General features: G+C 36.1%; 1 protein-coding gene across 1 annotated transcript in view; it reads left to right on the top strand.

Annotated features, from left to right (window-relative positions):
- The window catches only part of LOC124775115 (coiled-coil domain-containing protein 174), a 55,997-nt gene that overhangs the window by 11,775 nt on the left and 24,958 nt on the right, over window positions 1-19,264 (top strand). The window contains exons 3-4 of the mRNA XM_047249950.1: window positions 6,898-7,101; window positions 17,201-17,460. Coding sequence (XP_047105906.1) covers window positions 6,898-7,101; window positions 17,201-17,460 — 464 coding nt within the window. The remainder of the gene's footprint in view (window positions 1-6,897; window positions 7,102-17,200; window positions 17,461-19,264) is intronic.

Below are 19,264 nucleotides of genomic sequence, written 5' to 3'. Positions count from 1 at the left end.
AGTTCTTGGGCAGCTTTTGTAGTTGTCTTCTCACTCATTATGTCCTGCAGATTCCTAAGTAGACAGTTTATTAGTTGAACACATGAGCATTGAGAATGTATGTGTGATATCCTTCTTGAGTGGTCTTCTTGTGCCATAAGAAAGAACACCTGCTTTTTATGGTAATGCAGTATCTTTTATTAATGAAACTGTTGTTTTTTCCATGTACTGTCAATTTTTATTTAATTTTAGAAGAGATCTCTGGATGAGCCATATTTCATATTTATTTATTCTGAATGAATACCCTCTGTTTTCAGTGCATTTTTGTATTACTGCTACTGATGTTTCACGTACTGCAAGTGAGAAGTAGTTCAGCAACTACTTAATATTCTGTCCTGTGTATTATTGTTTCACATTTGGTTGCTTCTTAAGCACCAGCAAATTGTAATATATGTGACTAGCCTCTTTTTGTAAGACATTACTCTATGAAGGGTGTACCATTTATATCAGTTTCAAGTTTATTGTAGCCACAGTTAAAGACTAAATTTCAGAAAAGTAATATGCAATCAGCAAATTTGAACTGAAACATGCAGTTCGTCTCCACTAACTCAAAACTAGTATTGGTACTGTCTCCTCTTGTTGAAGATGGAGTAGCTTTTACATCCTCCTCCATCTTATCCATGTTTTTCTTATTTCTTGTCTATGTCTTTCTTCTGACAAATTAGTTTTGGAAAATTAAACAAATAATTTGTTTTTTAATTTGTGTGTTCATCAGTCCTGTTTGACTTAAATAAATTTTGGCATTAACTAAACATGGTGTCTGTAAAATGTTTTGTACATAAACTTATCAAAAGGATGATGATGATGGTGGTGATGATGATGATTTGGTGCAGTAACACTATTTAAATTAAATTTCACAAAGCTTGAAGACTGCTAATGACAACTATGTAGGGTACCAAACCATATATTTTGAAGTTGCTTTTCCAGTTATTAGGATCATTCAGTAATTAAAGAGAGAAATTGGTCTGGAGAAAAAAGTGTTTATTTTTACAGAACAGTACTTCATCTACTTTTCAACACAATCCCCTTGAACATTTATGCACTTCTTCCAATGGACTACAAGCTTTTTTATTCTGGCTGCAAAGAACTGTAGATCTTTATGTTTGAACCAATTTCCCACAAACTTTTTCCCGTTCTCTTTATCCTGGAACCTCTTCCCACATAATGCCTCCTTCAGTGCACCAAACTAATGGAAATCACTAGGAGCTAAATGAGGACTGTAAGGGGGATGAGGCAATACTTCCCAGCCAATTTTGTCGATGGTTTCATGGGTTAGTTGAGCAATATGAGGACGTACATTGTCTTGCTAGAGAATCACACCTCTCCTCTGAGATCCACGACATCTCTCTCTCATGGCTGACTTCACTGTGTTTAAAAGCAAATCCAAGTAGTATTGGCTGTTCATTATATGCTGCTCTTTGAGATAATCACCAAAAACTTGACCTTCAGCATCCCAAAACACCGTCAACATGACTTTTTCTGCTGATGCTTGGGTTTTGAATTTTTTCTTGACAGGCGAGTTGGTGTGCTTCCACTCCATGCTTTGTCTTTTTGATTCTGGCTCATAATAGTGAACCGAAGTTTCATCACAAGTTAAAATTTTGTTGAGGAAGTGCTCACCTTCTCTTTTATAATGTTCCTTTAGCTCTGTGCACACTGTCAACTTTGTTTCCTTGTGTAGCCACTCCTTTGGGACCCATCTTACTCATTTTGCGGTACTTCAGTTTGTTACAGATAATGTTATGAACTGTACCAGTACTAACTTGAACCTAATCAACTATCATTTCCACAGTTCCATGGTGTTGGTACAAATAATGTCATCAATTCGAATTTCAAGTGAGGGAGTTGAAACTGCAACTAGTCGGCCAGAACGGTGTTCGTTAGCCACTGAGTCACGACCATTTTTAAACTGCTCTACCCACTTGTAAAAATTTGCATGATTCATACAATCTTCACCTTAAACTTTAGACATTCTACAGTATTATCACTGGTTTCTCGCCTTCACAAGTAAAAAACGAATAACAGAACGTTGTTCAAATAATGTGGAGGTCTCAAGCAGACTCGTCATCTTGAAATGTATTTTTAAGGTTATTAACAAAACATTGTTGATACATCAGCTCATCAGGGCTCATCCAAGTGATGGCAACTTAAAGCCATAAAAGTACCGTATTTACTCGAATCTAAGCCACACTTTTTTTCCAGTTTTTGTAATCCAAAAAACCGCCTGCGGCTTAGAATCGAGTGCAAAGCAAGAGGAAGTTCTGAAAAATGTTGGTGGGTGCCGCCACAACTAACTTCTGCCGTGGAATATATGTAGTGCTACACAGGCATCGTTTGTAGGCACAAAGATAAATACTGGCGCCTAGACCTCTGCGTCAGTAAATAAATTTAAAAAAGTGGAAGACGAGCTTTTTTCCCTCCGCCCCGAGTTTCGACCACTGTATTTTGATATATTATCCAACAAAGTAAATACAAATTCCATATTGTTCATCTTCGAATGTCGCAGCATTTCAATGTACTACAAAAATCCGACTGGCAAGACTGTTTGGGATGTTTGTCAATATGGCCAACTCTACGTTCTGAATTTTTTCTTACCTGTGAGAAGAGATGGTTGCTAATAGGAAATTTTATGAATTGTGAATCACATGCAGTATTCTCTTCACCATAAGAATAATACGAATATAAACATTTTGACATGTATTGTTTCGTGTTTGCTGCTATCTCATTTAAATCCTGTCTGCTTAATAAACTACGAAACTAGTGAGACAACAGCAAATGCGGAAGAATATACATATCATGTCATGTTTATATTCGTATTATTCTTACGCCTAATAGTGATACAGTCAGAAATGAAGCACGGAAATTGACTAGATTTTTAAATCTAAGATGACTCTAATTTCTGTGCAGAATGTAATGTACTAAAGAGGCGCCTGCAAAGATTTTCAAACAGAGAAGAATTTTCGCTAAAGTCTCGTTCAGAACATTTTCTATCGTACGCAGTCTATTATTTGGTTCTTGTTGATCATTATCAAAGAAAACAGCAGTGTAAGTAACAACAAATAGCAGTCTCTTGTCATTGTTTTGCTAATGAGACGACTCCTCTCTTTTTTATTTTTTTTTAATTGTAAGCGGCGGTGGCGCGCACAAAAGCAAGCCATGCCGCGAGCGGTGACAGGCCGTAAACATGCACTATCAGAATGCGACAAACAGTGCATGACACAGTACAGTAATGCATTTTCAGCTTAGAATGATGTAAACACCTATAACAAAGATAACGGCACTTATCAGATCAAAGAAAAATAAGCAATCAGTTCAAACCAGACGAAGCACGTGAAAAAGGAAGGGTATCCGTATAAATATGGACGGAGCGCCTGACCCATAGCAATGGCTACCTGGTAAAGCTTAACTGCTAAGCTTACGACTCCAACCAAACTAATGTAGCTGTATCGTCATTCATTCGACCTAAATTGTGTCTCATATTACAATGGACCAACTTTGTTTCGATTTGGAGATGCGGCCTAAAACTTTTCTCTCCCCTTGAATTTCGAGTCTCAAATTTTAGGTGCGGCTTAGATTCGGGAAAATTTTTTTTCCTTGATTTCGTATCTCATTTTTCAGGTGCGGCTTAGATTCGAGTGCGGCTTAGATTCGAGTAAATACGGTACCAAACTTGGCCTACTAACAGTTTTTTCTCAGATCAATTTGTCTCTTTTAATTATTGAATGACTTTTATATTTTCATTATATCCATAACATGATATAAAAATGCAAAAAATAATGACCAACATTTTATCATGGTAAAACCACAAAAAGTAGGGATTGTTATTATATGTGGTATTTAAATTGATGTAAAAAGAGATTTAAACATGTGTTGAACAAAGTAGAACATGCACATTCTGTAGCCAAACGTACTGATAATTTTGAAGACCTCTTGGATAGAAAAGTGAAAAGCAAGAAATAAATCACCAAAGGCTTAAAAATTAAGCTTGAAAATGATATCAGAAGTGTTTGATAAAATTTCCAACATATAAAATATTTTACTGCAAAACATCAGATTGTTTAAAATAATTGTATCAAAAGGAATATTATGATAAGAAAACTATAAAAGTATGAGAGCAAATCCATGTCCAGACTTTACTTTCAGGAGAATTTTAGTACTGCCAACTGATGGACACGTATAAAAGTATGTACACTATCCTAGCTTCTGGAACTTCCTAGTTCCTTCCTCAAGGAGGAGAGAGGGGTAGTTTGGGGGTTAAAAGGGAGGGGCAGCTCACACAGACCCCATGGGTCCAACTGTTTTGAGGATGAAGGGAGACAATCAAATAATCATTTTACTTTCCAGCAATGAAAAATCAGTGTAGATGTCATAAGTACGTCAGTTGTCCAGTTTAGCAGATCACTAGACAAGAACACTAAAGTACAGGAAACATCTGTGATGTGCCAAGGGCATTAAGTTCAATAAAACACATCTACAGCTACATCTACATTTAAATATGTACTCCTCGAGCCACTATACCGTGAATGGAGGGTGGCAATTCATGCCAGTATTGTAGTTTTTCTGTCCTACTCCATTCATGTATTGAGCAAGCAAAAAATGATATCTGAATGCCTATGTACATGTTCTGATCTCTCGTTTCTTATTCTTGTGGTCCCTGTGTCAGATGGTGGAAACATAATGGCTGCACTTTTTTTCTCTGAAGGCAGTTTCTTTAAATTTACCCACCAGAAATTTTCTGAAAAATATGGTCTCTTTCTCCCAAGGACTCCCATACTCCCCTTAGTGTTTGCGTTACACTTTCTTGTGGGCTGTACCAATCTGACATGATCCTAGCAGTATGTGTCTGAAACTGTTTGATATGTGTTGTAATGCCTACTTCACAAGGACTCCAAACACTGGAACAACGCTATAAAACTGCTCACACTAGTGTTGTGCTTGCACTTTCCTTTGCACATGCACAGCACTTTCTGAGAACCCTTCCAACAAATCTGCCTTCTGTTCTCATGCTTTAATACAGATTTTACACAATTTCCCCTTTTAATATCAATTTTTATTATTACTTTTACAGAATGACATGCTCTATATGGTCTCTAAACTTGTAACTGAATACAGTCAGTGTTTTTATCATTGTTGCAGCCATCATCTTCCTTTTATCCGCATTTAAAGTGAGCTGCCAATTATCCCACCAAGTGGAAATTGTGATCAAGTTTTTCTGCATTTCCTTACAATCATCCAACAACAACACTTTTCTGTAGTGAACAACTTTGTCTGCAAGCATTCATTGCTGCTCGCCACATTTCTTTATGATCTTCCAACAACAGTGCTGTTCTGAAGACAACAGCATCATCAGCGTACAATATTACAGTGCTGCTGATCCTATCTGATAATTTGTTTATGGATATCGGAAACATTAGAGGTCCTTAGGAAACACCCATTGTTGCTTTTATTCCTGTAGAACATTCACCATCCCTTATAATGCATTGTGTTCTGTTAGACAAATATTCATTGTGGCAGTCACGTATCTGTGATCGTACTGTGTATGATCATATCTTGGCTAGTAGTTACAATGTGGTACAGTGTCAAATGCCTCTCATAAATCTGCCTGTGCTCTTGCGTCTGTTGCTTGCAAGATTTTGTGTATGAATGAAGGAGACTGTATTTTGCATGAATGGTGTTTCCTTAATCTTTGCTGATTCTCTGGGAGAAATTTGTCGTAATGTTTGAGCTTAGAATTTGCTGTAGGCCCTTGCAACAGATGGACATCAGTGATATTGGTCTGTGATCATTTATCCTTTTTGTAAACAGGAGTGACCTGCGTTCTTTCCCAGTCACACGGAACTAAACACTCCAAAGCAGATTATTGATAAATGCAAGCTACAAAAGGAGCTACTTCTGTGGAATTTTCAATGTAAAATCTAACTGAAATTCTGTCAGGGCCTGATGTCATGTTCGCTTAAAGTAGTCTTAATGATTTTTAGTACAAGGGCAGATAATAGCCTATTGATATCTCTCATTTGTGAATCGGTGTGGCGGTCAATCATTTCCTCTTCAAACACAGCAAGGGGAGTGAAAATTTACAGCAGGCTAAAAGATGGCAACGTTCTGGATTTAAAACCAAGTCCACTCGAAAAAAAATTTACATCATTCTCTACTACAGAAAAGTTACTATTCAGTGAAGAGGATCATGAAACATAAACTGATGATATTTAGCAAGATGTAATTCATCATTATCCATATGTAAACTTTGCTCTTCATTTTCAGTAATAACTGTATTTTCAAATACTTCTGTTTTTCATTGGCTATATTATTTTATATCAGTGAATTTATTTGTAATGTGTCTCCTACACCCTAATCACATGATTAATAAATGTATGTTATGAGACAGATAAATTACAGTTCATGTTTGTGTTTGACTGGCTGAGAAGAAATCTGTTAATGTCATGGGTAAGCAAATGGATAACTTCTATAAACACTGGCTTTAATAACTACAGGTGTTAATACCGATAACCCTTATTTTTAAGGTGTGGCAATCAGACATTGGTATCACACAAAAATCCAACACACTGCTGTGTATGATTGTCAAAATAGAAAAGTAGTAATTTCCCTTATCTCAGAGCTCTCAAACTTCACTGCCAAAGCAATTAATTAATTGAGTAAATTTTATCAAGCCATTAATAAATAATTGATTCAAGCTTATTTAGTTGCTTGTTATTTCTATAGTAATTTCTTATGTGAAGTAAACTTTGCTGTTATTCTTATAACGAGTTAATAATACTAAAATGTAAACATGTTGGTGCATTGCGTGTTATAATTTCTTGAAACTACAAAAACTATTTGTCCGTTGTTTTTTCCTTGCAGGAAATGCCTAGAGAATAAAGCTAGATTATATGATGAAAAATTAAGATTGGCAGGAAGGAGTGCAGGTGAGGATGACAGTGAGTCTCTTGTCAATTTCGAGCAGAAAAATATTGAGGAGAGTGGAGAGAGAACTGATGAAATACCATCAGATACCAACAGTGAACCAGATGACTTATGCAATGAATATGGTGATGATAGTGACTGGTATGTTGCCATTGAGGATTATTTGGTTTGTGGTCTTACCTTATACTAAATGAAATACCCAGTTTAAATGTCCAATTATGTTTCATTCACTATGTAAATTTCAGACTCTTTGAGATTATTGATGTGTAAGGACACACTTAACGTGTGAAATGCAATTAACACAATGTTTATAAATTCCATTTTTGTGTTTCTCTTCAAAAAATTTCATTTGTTTGACAATATTACACTTTCAAAGCACCACATTTTATTCTTTTTTTATATACTGAAATTATCTGCTGGATTTTCATTGCATTATAAATTGATATAAATTTATCCTTTATTTCCATGTGAATATATTTATCTTCCTGCATGTGGTACAGCTATGACAGTCTGATATTTGAAACAAAAAATTGCATGTATAATGATAATGGTAGTAAGCTCAAACAGTAACGGTAATGAGCACCAAAATGCTTCCAAATATCTTTTTCCTTTTACACTGCCTCTGGAGTGTATAACAACATAGTGTTGCATATAATATGGTATTATACACGATGGTGCAAATAAAAGTAGTCCAGAGAACAGAGTTCCAGGGTACAAAGAAACACTGCAGAAGAAAGGAATTACAGTACTAACCTGACTATAGCATATGTTGAAAGTGACCAGTATTCATCTCATGGCACTTTTGGGCCATGGTCAGCAAATTGCTGAAGGCGGATCGAAGTTAGACTGCTGGAATTGCTGCAGTCTCATTCGAAATGATCTGCTGCAGTTCTTGGAGACTGTGAGGGTTGTTGTGATACACCTTAGACCTGAGGGATCCCCACACAAAGTAATCGCAGATCTGAATGGTTAGCTAGCCTCTGCTAACAACTCTGTTGGGCATGAAGATTGTGTAAATGTGCTCCAGTGTTTGAGTGGCAGTGTAGACAATTGCTCCATCCTGTTGGAAGTAACTGTAGGTCTTTTCCTCTTCCATTAATGCTGCCACAAATGGTTTCAAAATGTTGGCAATGTAATGCGCTGAAGTCAGCATCTGAAAGAAGATGGAACCAATAACGAGGCATGCAGACACAGCACACTAAACCCCAACCTTCAGATCGTGCAGTGGTGTTTCGTGGAAGTTATGCAGATTCTCCGCTGCCCATAGCCTGTGATTCTGTGAGTTGACATAACCTCTCAAATTAAACTAGGCTTCGTCAGGCATAAAGAACAGATCCTTTTCCAAGCCATTCATTGGTATCTCAGTGAACAGCCACGCACAAAACTGGAGGCATTGAGGAGCATCTGCTGGTTTTAATGAATGAAGAATATACACTCTGTAGGGATGCGCATGTGCAAGTCTAGGTGGAGTATTTGTCTGTGTGATCGACGTGATCTCCCGGTCTTGTGCAATAGGCATCAGGTTGATTTGGTAGGACTCTGAAACATTTTCTGGTGAACTGCAGCCACATTTTATGGTTTCAGAATGTTTTTCGACTTGTTCAAAACAGATCCTGTTTGATGGCATTTTTGGACTAAGTGTTGCATGGCACTCTTTGGTGGCACTTTCACACCATTGAACTTCTCAGCAAACAACTGACCACACCATTTCCATGACCGTTGTCACATAACTGGCCACAACGAACACCCGCTGCTCCACTTTGAGTACCATCGTCTCCTTTGCACTGCTCCATTCACACTTACACAGTTGCACTACACTCTGAACCAATGTGGATCACCTGGTGGGTGTACATGTGTGTGCACCATGGGGTGTGGTTAAATGCATGCATTCACAGCCAGTTGTGTGCATCATCTGGGCTACTTTTATTTGCCCCACCCTGTATAATGTTAATGAGTTACATATTTACAACCTGAATAATATTTGTTCACTAAATTTTTCATAAGGAGGTTTTTTATTTGTACCTCTCTTGTAACTCGTTCCATTAAGTCAATTCAAGTTTTCTGTAAATTGCTTTTTGTAAATTTGTGAAATAAGTTTGAATGCTCACTGCTCTTGCATTTCTTCAGAGACATCAATATGGGTTTAGTTTATCTTTCTTCACCACATAATATGCCGAGGTTCCTGGCAATCGGATGACAATACCGTGTGTTATATACTGTGTTTGTTGCCTAACAGCATGAGAAAGATATCCTCTAAGCACCCATTGTTAGAAGCAGGGACTCACCATGCTAAGCTGCACTACTGCCTCAAGATGGTACCAAGACCATATTTGGAGTGAATGCTTACATTCTGGCAAAATTCAACATCTCAATGGGCATACGAGATACCTCAGTGAAGGAGAATCCTCGTGGAAATGCAAACAGCAAGTGAACCGCGCCAGACACAAACTGATTCTGTCGGTTACACTAACAGTAAAAGTTCCATTAAATTGTTGTATTACTTCGGTTCTTACACAGGTTACTCATGAAGATAGTAAAATTAGTAGGAAAGCTGCTGTTGTGAAAAAACTGCTGTTTCCGTAATCATATGTATTAACTGCCACTTATTTTATGTCTTGTTGTTTAATATTTACATTACTCTATTACTAAGTGTTAAATAAGAATAGTTGTCTGCATCCTGTAATAATAGAAGGCCCTTTAGAGTAGACTGTTTTACTGATTGTGTTGTTAACAACAGTCATCAGTCTTTGACTCAAGAAAACTGGGTGATGTGTAGAAGGTATGACTGATAAGATGTTATTTTAATTTTCTTTTGAATTTTGAGGGATATCCAGTTTCTTGCTTTTGTGAGTATTGTTTTTGTGTTTTGTATTCTGACTGTATAAATCATCTGAAACTGAGGTTTAGCTGCAAATACCATTAAGGAATAGGGATAGACTGATCTCCTAAGTGGCTCTGAAAGGTTAGAAAAGAGAGTGTGATTGTATGGTCACATTTAGTATTACATCCTCCTTTATCAACTGATGGATGTGGCACATGGGTTTGCATCAAGCAGGAAAAGGACTGAAATCTCTTTTGGGCATATAGCATACATTTTCCTTTGTTCCTGTAAATCTCTAAGGTAAATTCCAGAATTTTTTCTCTAAAAAGGGTACAACTGCCTTCCTGGTACTGTTCCAGAATCACCGCATGTTTCATTTCTAATTATCCTTTAGGTGGGAGAATTTAAACCCTTCCTTCCATCCATCTCATTTACTGGTGCCATTAAGGAGTTTTGTCTCAGTACTGCGGTGTACGTTGATACTTATGTTGACTTAATCTTGTTATGTGCATTTGACAGTATTTTGGGTACCAAAATTAAGAGGCAGTACTGCATATATAAATCACATGAAGGCCTACACCTTCTCCTGTTTCTTTTTAAAATGTTGTACAGATGTGATGCACTGTATCTAACACATTGAAAATACCCAACACACAAAACATTAGTAACAAATACACTGTTATTACACATCTGTGATTTTGGAATTTAATATTCTTGTTTGGTGAAGAGAGATCTCTGAATCTTGCATGTTTAAAACAATTGGCAATTGTCTTTTGAGTGACATTTCCCCACATTTATGATTATTAAAATTGCTATAAGAAAGCTGAAAACTGGTTCTTTACCTCCTTTGATTTTTTGTAACATATTCATCACCTGATGTTTCCCGCACTGCAGTTTCAGTAATTTTATAACTCTCTGGTCTGTAAGTTGTAGAACTGAAGTGATATTTGGAGGTAAAAACACAAGCTTCATACACTGTAGATTGTCAACTACTAGGTGAGCTGGGAAGTTTCGACCAGGAGGATAATTTTTCATTTCTTTGATTTCATCTGAGTCCCAGTTGTGCAAGCAGTTCTCAAAAATATCAGATATCATCCAAGATTTTGCATTGTTTTCATAAATCTCAGATATGGAGTGGATGTTTTTAAAACATCTAGATCTTTCCGGTTTTCCAATCACCAAAAACTTTTCTTTACATGATCCTATCTAGGGTATATACGTTCCGGGAAATCCGGGAAAAACTCGGGAATCTTTTCATCCGGGAGGAAACTGGGAAAAACACGAGAATGTTTTAGAATTCCAGGAATTTTTCTTTGTTTCAGTTTTCAGTTAAATTTTTGTAGTTTTGACTGGTAAGAAAGGAAATGTGCCATTTACAGCAACAAAACACAGTACACATACAGGCATCTGCCAACAGCAAAATGTATCAAAGGCTTTAGGATGAAGACTATGCAATTTTTCATACCAAGAAACTACTTCCGATGGGCGTGACATCACAACGGTTTCATTGGGTTCATTTGAGTAGTTGCCAGCGGGCTTATGCGCATATGCAGTTGATCCGCATATGAACAGTATCTTCTCCCACTTCTGGCTACTTGAAGTGCGGCTGTTAGCTGTATCCAATGTAACTAGACACGAGTTGTATAGGCAGTAGCAACAAGCAGACTGATGCTACCTGGAAACATTTTTGTGGCACGCTCAAGCTGCCAGATTCGCATATGCGCAGAGCAGTCCGATTTGTAGTGGGATGAGGGGTAGTCTCCATGTGAACCGTATTTACGTTTAGTGATTTTACTGTTTCCTCTTGGTTTACAGCTCTCAAGTAAAATGAAAACAAAACAGATTTCTGTGGCTGGTAGCTATAAAGCAAATTAAAATACATTCTCATAATTATGGAAGGCTAAAATATGGTATTAGTTTCAGTTTTCTAATTTTATTTTATTTCCAGGTTTTCGGCAGTCAGACATTAATTGCCTTGCAGAACACTGAAGTTATTTTTGTTGATTTGATAAAAAAGTTGGCTTTAATTTATCTTTTCATTAGAGACAGTCAATTTATTGGAAACACTATTGGCTATTGTCAAATGTTTGCAGAATTTAAAGTGCACATTGTCATCTTTTGGGACCTATGACATTATGCTATAATAAAGAATTAGACATGAGATAATAAAGTACTGGTACTCCAAGAAAATTTGCATCCCGAAAATCACACTGAAAAGTTTAAACTTTTGGCCTATGTCTTTATGAATCTGGACATATGAATGTGCTCTTCAAGTCAAATTATGCATTTTATTGTGGTTTACAAAATTCCGATGCTCTTGGAGTGTTCTCTGATGTCCTGTTTTGTTTAGGGCATAATGTAAGGGCTCTTAATGCTGTATAAGTACGAAAATATGGACTACCTACGTCATCGTAGCTGCACAGGCACAGTAACGCCGTTTTCTGACACTCTCTGACAACTACTGAAACAAATTACAGTAGGTTGCAGGAAAATATTGCGACTGGTGGTTTGAAAAGCATTACTTTCGAAGTTCATTTCATTTTATGCAATATGAGTTATGTTACGTGTGCGAATATGCTTTGAATTTCTTAAGTCACAGAACATTTGATTCTCATTTAAAGCTTAACACTTTGAGGGCCAGCCACTTGGAAGAATTTTGAGCCCAGAAGACCAGACATTTACATCATTACTTAAAATTTTACTGGCGTAGCTTCTCTTGTAGCTACGCTATGTGCATTAATTTATACCACTAACTTTTCCTATTTGTGTGTTCGTGCTACTTAACAGTGATATTGCTATAGGCTGACTACATCACGTGTCCTATGCTCTGAATCACTACATTTACATGCGACATGTATTCTGAAAGTTGAAAACTGAATTTCAGAAACCGTTTTTCGCTGTCGTGTTTACATGTTAAGGTCTGAAGAGGATTTGCTAGCCCATTTAACTATGGCACCTGGAAAACATCAGATATATTTTATGATTTAGTCAGCACAATCGCTGTTTCTGTTCAATTAGATGAGGTATAAACAGCTTCAGTCTAATATCTCTACTTATCCTTCATTTTACAAAAAGCCACTCTGTCAATATTAGCTGAAATTTTTAAAAACAAGATGAAACCTGACAGTCCAAGCACATTTCAGTAGCGGCTGCGTTTACATGGGAGCAAAAATCGATTGTGGAATTGAAAAACCGACAACCAGAAGCTGATTTCCAGAATCGATTTTGAAGTGTTTACATGACCATCCAGAAGTGGTATTGGGAGATCAGTTTACAAAATCCGGTTTTGGGTGCCCCATGTAAATGCGATGAATATCTGCTACCATTGTCTGGTTAGATCATGTGACATGAGCTATGACTAGCTTACAAAAGCGCATCGCGATCTCAATTTCAATGCTTCAGAAACTAACATTCTGCGTTTGGTGGAATTCGGTTATATACGTTCGAAATTTGACTTCTCTATGGTCAACCTTATGTGCTTGTTCCATTTTGTGTTGCTATTTAGATATTTAATTGACATTTCTGTGTCAAGCAGAACACCATAAATAATGTATTTCAATATTATATGATTGTTTTTCCTATTCATCGGTATCAATTTAAAATTTTTCTACATATAGAGCAAGCTGCCATTCATCACTCCAAATAGAATTGTGTCCAAGTGATCCTATATCCTCTAACAGTCACTTAAAGACAATGCTGTCTCTTGCACCACAGCATCATCATCATCATCATCATCATCATCATCATCATCAAACAATCACACATTCCTGCTCATTCTATCTGTCAGATCATTTATGTATACAGAGAACAGGAGCAGTACTGTCACATTTCCCATGGGCACTTCAGATGACTTCCTTCCCTCTGATGAACGCTTGCCATTGAGAAAAACGTACTGGCTTCCTTTATTTAAGAACTCTTTCAGCCACTCACATATGTAGGATCTATTACCTCTGCTGTGACCTTCATTATCAGTCTGCAGTGGGGCACTGTGTCAAATCAAGGAATATAGAATCTGCCTGGTGTCCTTTGTCCATAGTCCGTAGGGTACCATGAGAAAAGCCAAGCAGTGTTCTACACAAGCAGTCGTTGCCAATTAGTGAGCAGAAGCTTTTCTGTCTCAAGTAAATGTGAGAGCATGTATCTTCTCGAACACACTATTAATTATGTGCAATTTTATTTCAAAGCTTTCCTCACTTATAGGTTTCCCACCATTGTCACAGCCACTTCTTTTAAAAATCTCATGGTAATGTTATTCAGAAGTTCAAAGTGTGTCTGTTAAAGTGTGTCTGTTAATAGGCACTTGTCATTATTGTTACCTCTTAAATTTAGATGAAGAAAATTGTGGCAGAGCTTAAAAAGTTATCAAATATCTGATCATTTGTGAAATAAATTGTGGGTGTTGTGTGTAGAACATTTACAGGAGAAGCATACTGAATAAATAAATAAAAATTAAACTAAGAATGAAATGGTGTTCATTGTGGTAGTATGAAGGTCTTGAAAAATTCTTTAAGACAAAACATAAAATAATGTCTTCATTTTGTAATAGTTCTTGCTTTTAAACTTTTTTTCTGTGCTGAGTAATATCAGTCGTTTGTTTGAGATTTAATCCATACCTGTGATTTCCTTCTTTGATACTCTGAAATTACTTTTTATACCAGTAATTAACACACTAGTGTATAAGGAATTGTCATTGTGGCATATGAACAAACATCAGTGGTTAGAGGCTATCCTTTTTCTCTTTTAGAACCCTACAACTTTTATCATTTTGCTTACTTTGATTGATTGTTCACGTAGTGACTTTTTGTACTCATGACATCAGGAAGTATTGTATAATCATCCAGCATGTTTACTCTCACATAAATGTTATTTTTTAGAAGTTCCGGCTGCCCCTTAATGCCTGACTTCTTTTGATATCAGAGAATCCTTGTGTATCCATTCTGTTCACTACAGTTTCTGATTTGCAATGCTACAAACCTTCATTCAGTTGTGTTTAATGCAACCATAGAGAAGAATTTCAGTTTCCTCAGAGAAATACATGTTAATCATGCTCAAAAAAATTTGATTGGATCAAAACTATTGATGTTTGAACTATATGCAGAAACAGTTTACAATGAACACTATATAGATATTATTTAAAATTTTCAGGTTTCACAAGAATAATTTTATACAGGCTGCTCAGAAACAGTCTGAAAAAAGGGTGTGGCAGAGTAGGCTGCACTGAGAAATAATTTTTAAGAAAAAAACTCAATACACCATTTCTGAGATAATCGGCCTTGACATTGGCCAATCAGGTCGTTGCACATGCAAATTCAAGTAATCTGCCAGAGACAATGTCCAATGTCGCCGGACATTGGATGTTAGTAAGGACAAAAAACCAAAGGATGAGCAGTCTCGTGCATGACATCTATGCTATGAGAACAGCTGACACTAATTGTACCTAGTGGGCTGCTTGAAAGGACAAGTGTCATAAGAGTCAAGGAGATAGGAAGAAAAAATGAAAGAATGAACAGATCAGAACAGTAATTAAGAATGCAACAGAAAATGAACTGTATTATAAAGTTGTGACTCCACCAAGTATCTTAATAGCATCTCACATATATGTGGACTATGTGCTGTTCAGCACACAACCTCCATGTGCTCCAGTGAAGATTCACTACTGAAACATGGTTTTTATTGACACAGAGTTTTAACTTTCAACCAGAAAGTCATATTAATGGTGTGGCGGGTAAATGAGGCTTCATCTGCCACTTAATATTTTCACTGCTCAAATGTTTTGGGTGTGGTGAATACAAGACGCGCGAGAAATTACAGTATGGATATTTGTCCAAATTTTCAAGACAGGCAAAGAGTCTGTTATGGAAAAATGGGGTATCAAGTTAAACTGCGTGAGATCTAGTTTTTCAACAAAAGACTTAAATACTTGAAAGAAATCATGGTAACCAAGTTTTCCTTAAATATCTTAATTACATTTAAGCAATTTAACAATTAATTATTTTTAGAAACTAGACCTCTTGCAGGTCAATTTGATACTTCATTTGTCCATTTCTCTTTGTTTAGCTATGAAAATTTGGATGAAAATTTTCCTTCGAATCACTTATTAAGTTTTCCTTACTTATTTAGCTCTTGTAAATAGAATTCCCAACAAAATTTGTAAATTGTCATTTTTTGCATTTAATTAGGATTTTTACATTACTTTTTAATAATCTTAAATTGAACATTTACTATTTTTCTGCCTTTGTACAGAGGAGCTGTGTTATGGGCTATGTTGTTGGCTCTGTGAGATTCTGTGTCTGTCAAACACTTCGCACTCAGTAAAAGTCAACAGCCTCACATTGTATTCTCCTTAGTTTCTCATTACAGTAATTAGCAACTCTACTAAAGGAGTAATCCAACAACTTGAGAATGAAAGCATGATTTGAACTTCTCTTAGCATACAGTGACTTACTTGTACCGAATACAACATATTAGTCATCAAAATGAACATTACAAAAACATCTATGACATTGACATTATTGTTTGTCAGATGTTCGGGTTGCTGATATTCTGTGGGGCAGTGTACGGTGTGGATGTCTCTTTGCTGCACTTGTAATGACATCAGGTGCAACTCAACTAAACTCAGCACCACACAAAGCCCAAAAGGAGTACTTCACACAACAACAGAACATAACCTAAAGAAAACTGATTCCTAATAGAGATAACTTTAATTCCTGAGAAGATGATATTATCCCTCTTCCCACTAATGCAAAATTTGTCACATTTATTCATTTATGTGCTATTACAGTATGGAAATTTCTGATCAGTCCACTAATTTTAATCAGAATTATTACTGCTAAAATCATGGGAAATCTCATACCCTCTCAGCTCCATTTATCATAAAAATCTTTTTCATTTATTCTTCATGAGAAGAAGAAGAGAACAAAATAGGAGCAGGAGGAAATCGAAATACTTCTTGTCAAGTGTTCTGTCTCTGCATAGGATACATGATTTTATTGTGCCAGAGAGAGACTGCAACAGACAAGTTTAACCTTGTGAATGTTGATGTTTTCTAGAGATACTGAATATTCAGTGATGCTCTGAGAGTGCAGCCAGTTGCTCAGTTGTTGCTCACTGTCAAATGCAATATTTCATTTTGTGCCCACTGGTCTTTTTCTAGTAATTTGTCAAAGATTTTGTCATAATTCACCTAAAGATGTCTGGCTGTTGGCAGATAAAATATCATGCTTAACAGCAATTGGCGACTGGCAGCAATCCTGAATCATCATTCAGATTTAACTTTGTCATAAGAATAGTGCCTCCTTTAGTTCTTATTTTCCTCCATAGTCATGTTAACATCATCATTTTTGCCCAGTTGTGAAAATATATGACTTTTAACACTTACAATTTGTTGGAACATCACTGACATTTGTATCTGATTTGTAGGGTGGAGTATGTTGACTTCCTAGGGCGTACTCGAAAATGCTTGAAAGAAGATTTAGAGAGGATGAAGAAAATAGATATTGAATTCCAGAGGACTTTGTCTAAGGAGCCCAGCCAAGATGTTCATCCTCCAGATGCGCTGCTAACAGATCAAATTAGTGAGCGGCCTGAATTTCTTCAGAAGCTTCATGAAGTGTGGGAAGAACAAGAGAAACAGTTGAAAGAAAAACAGAACATCCACTACCAGGATGTCTTCTTCAACGGTGTGTATCTCTCTCAGATAGGATAGTAATAGTGATAAACAGGCACGTTATGAGGCCTGAGTTATGTACTGTATATCTTTATGTGAACATATTTTGAATTATTTCTCTGAAAATTACCAGCAACTGTTTTCTGTAATCTCTTAAGGTAATGAATCATTCTGTCAATGCTAGCTGGATGTAAGTTAATTGATTAGTTATGTTCATAAATGCATTTGATATGACATAAGTGTAGTTGTAATTGTGCTTCCTCTACTGAAGCGGGTGCTATACTCAATGGCACACTGGACTCACATTCAGGACAGTGGTTCAGATCCCCATATGGTCATACATTGTTTTATTTTCCACTGTTATCCTAAATTGTGTGAGATAAATACCAGGGTTATTCCATTGAAAACGACATGTCTCACCCGAATCTCCATCTATCCGCTAATGCACAACTCTCAGTCATAAATAAATTAAATATTTTGTTTCAAAATGTGAGTAGAAACTCAAATTCAAAAACTTGTGAAAATTAATTCACCTAGATCAGAGATACTCAATTCCCTTCTTACTCAATGGAATGTATGTTCATAACTATAGTTAGATTTGTTTTTCAGATTTATTTTAATTACGAACATTATTTCCCTTTTTATTGTAGTGGTGTTTTTTGGCAATCCTTTCCTTCCAGATAACTTTTTCATTTATGTGTGATCTAACAAATCCTGAATGATTAAAACACCAGAATAAGATGCACATAACTCAATGTACTCTGCTCCCATTTTATTTTCTCTTCAGAGAAATGTAGAGCTGTCACTCTGTCAGTCAAATCTGACTTCTACTTTGTACAATATATTTAATTCCTATCTCACTATAAATACTTTTATTACAGTAGAATTTCATATTACACAGTCAGAGGCTTAGCCAACATTAAACATATTACTGTCATCATGAACTGTCTCTTTCGGAAAACTTGTATCTTGAATAAGGAGCTGCCATCTTCTCACAGTCATTGGCTATCAGCTAAAAGGTTGCATTGTCCGTCATGGCAAAGATTCACATCAAATACAAAAGACAATTCTCCATTGTCATTATTCCCATGAACTTAATGTAAAATAAATAAAAAACTATACATCCATACATACAGTAAAACATAATTATCATAAATACATTACAATATTAAAATGCAAAGATTCAAGGTCATTGTCAGGTTGGAAAGAACACAATATCAGCAATATTAATTTGTGACCTTACAGATGTGCATTATTTACATATATTTTCATAATTTGTAGAGGACTGTGAAAACCTCCATCGCTGTAAAATTTATTCATAAACACATCCTGTTCTAATTTCGGCGTGCCCATCTCTTCCTTAAGATTTTTGTTGTTACTAGCCATTTTATGAGGAAAATTAATCACAGATAATGATAGATACCAGCGAACTATATATAGTCAACACTAAAAAACTGTTAATCATGTGCTGTACAGATGGACTGAATTGCTGAACACAGTTTGAAAAACGCCTACTGGAGACTGCTTAATCTCATTGACATGAGCGATTTATGTAATGTGCTAGTTATGTTTAATTTGCAGCTCTAATTTTTCTTTCAAGATTATTATTTAACATTTTGATGATGCAGGTGAACTAAAAGAAAATAAGTAATAAAACTATATGAACCACTTAGTATGGCCTCTGTGAGCAGTTTTCTTTATTTAGACAGGCCAGTCAAAATGTTAAACAGTTTTTTTTGACATGTGAGCAGTTTTTACCATAATGTTGATCATTTTCAGCTCAAATACACACCTGCTTCCAGCAGCATATTCTGACA

The sequence above is a fragment of the Schistocerca piceifrons genome, chromosome 2, assembly GCF_021461385.2.
Source record: "Schistocerca piceifrons isolate TAMUIC-IGC-003096 chromosome 2, iqSchPice1.1, whole genome shotgun sequence".
NCBI lineage: Eukaryota > Metazoa > Arthropoda > Insecta > Orthoptera > Acrididae > Schistocerca > Schistocerca piceifrons.
Note: the sequence above shows the minus strand (reverse complement) of the source record. Positions and strands in the feature narration are given on the sequence as shown.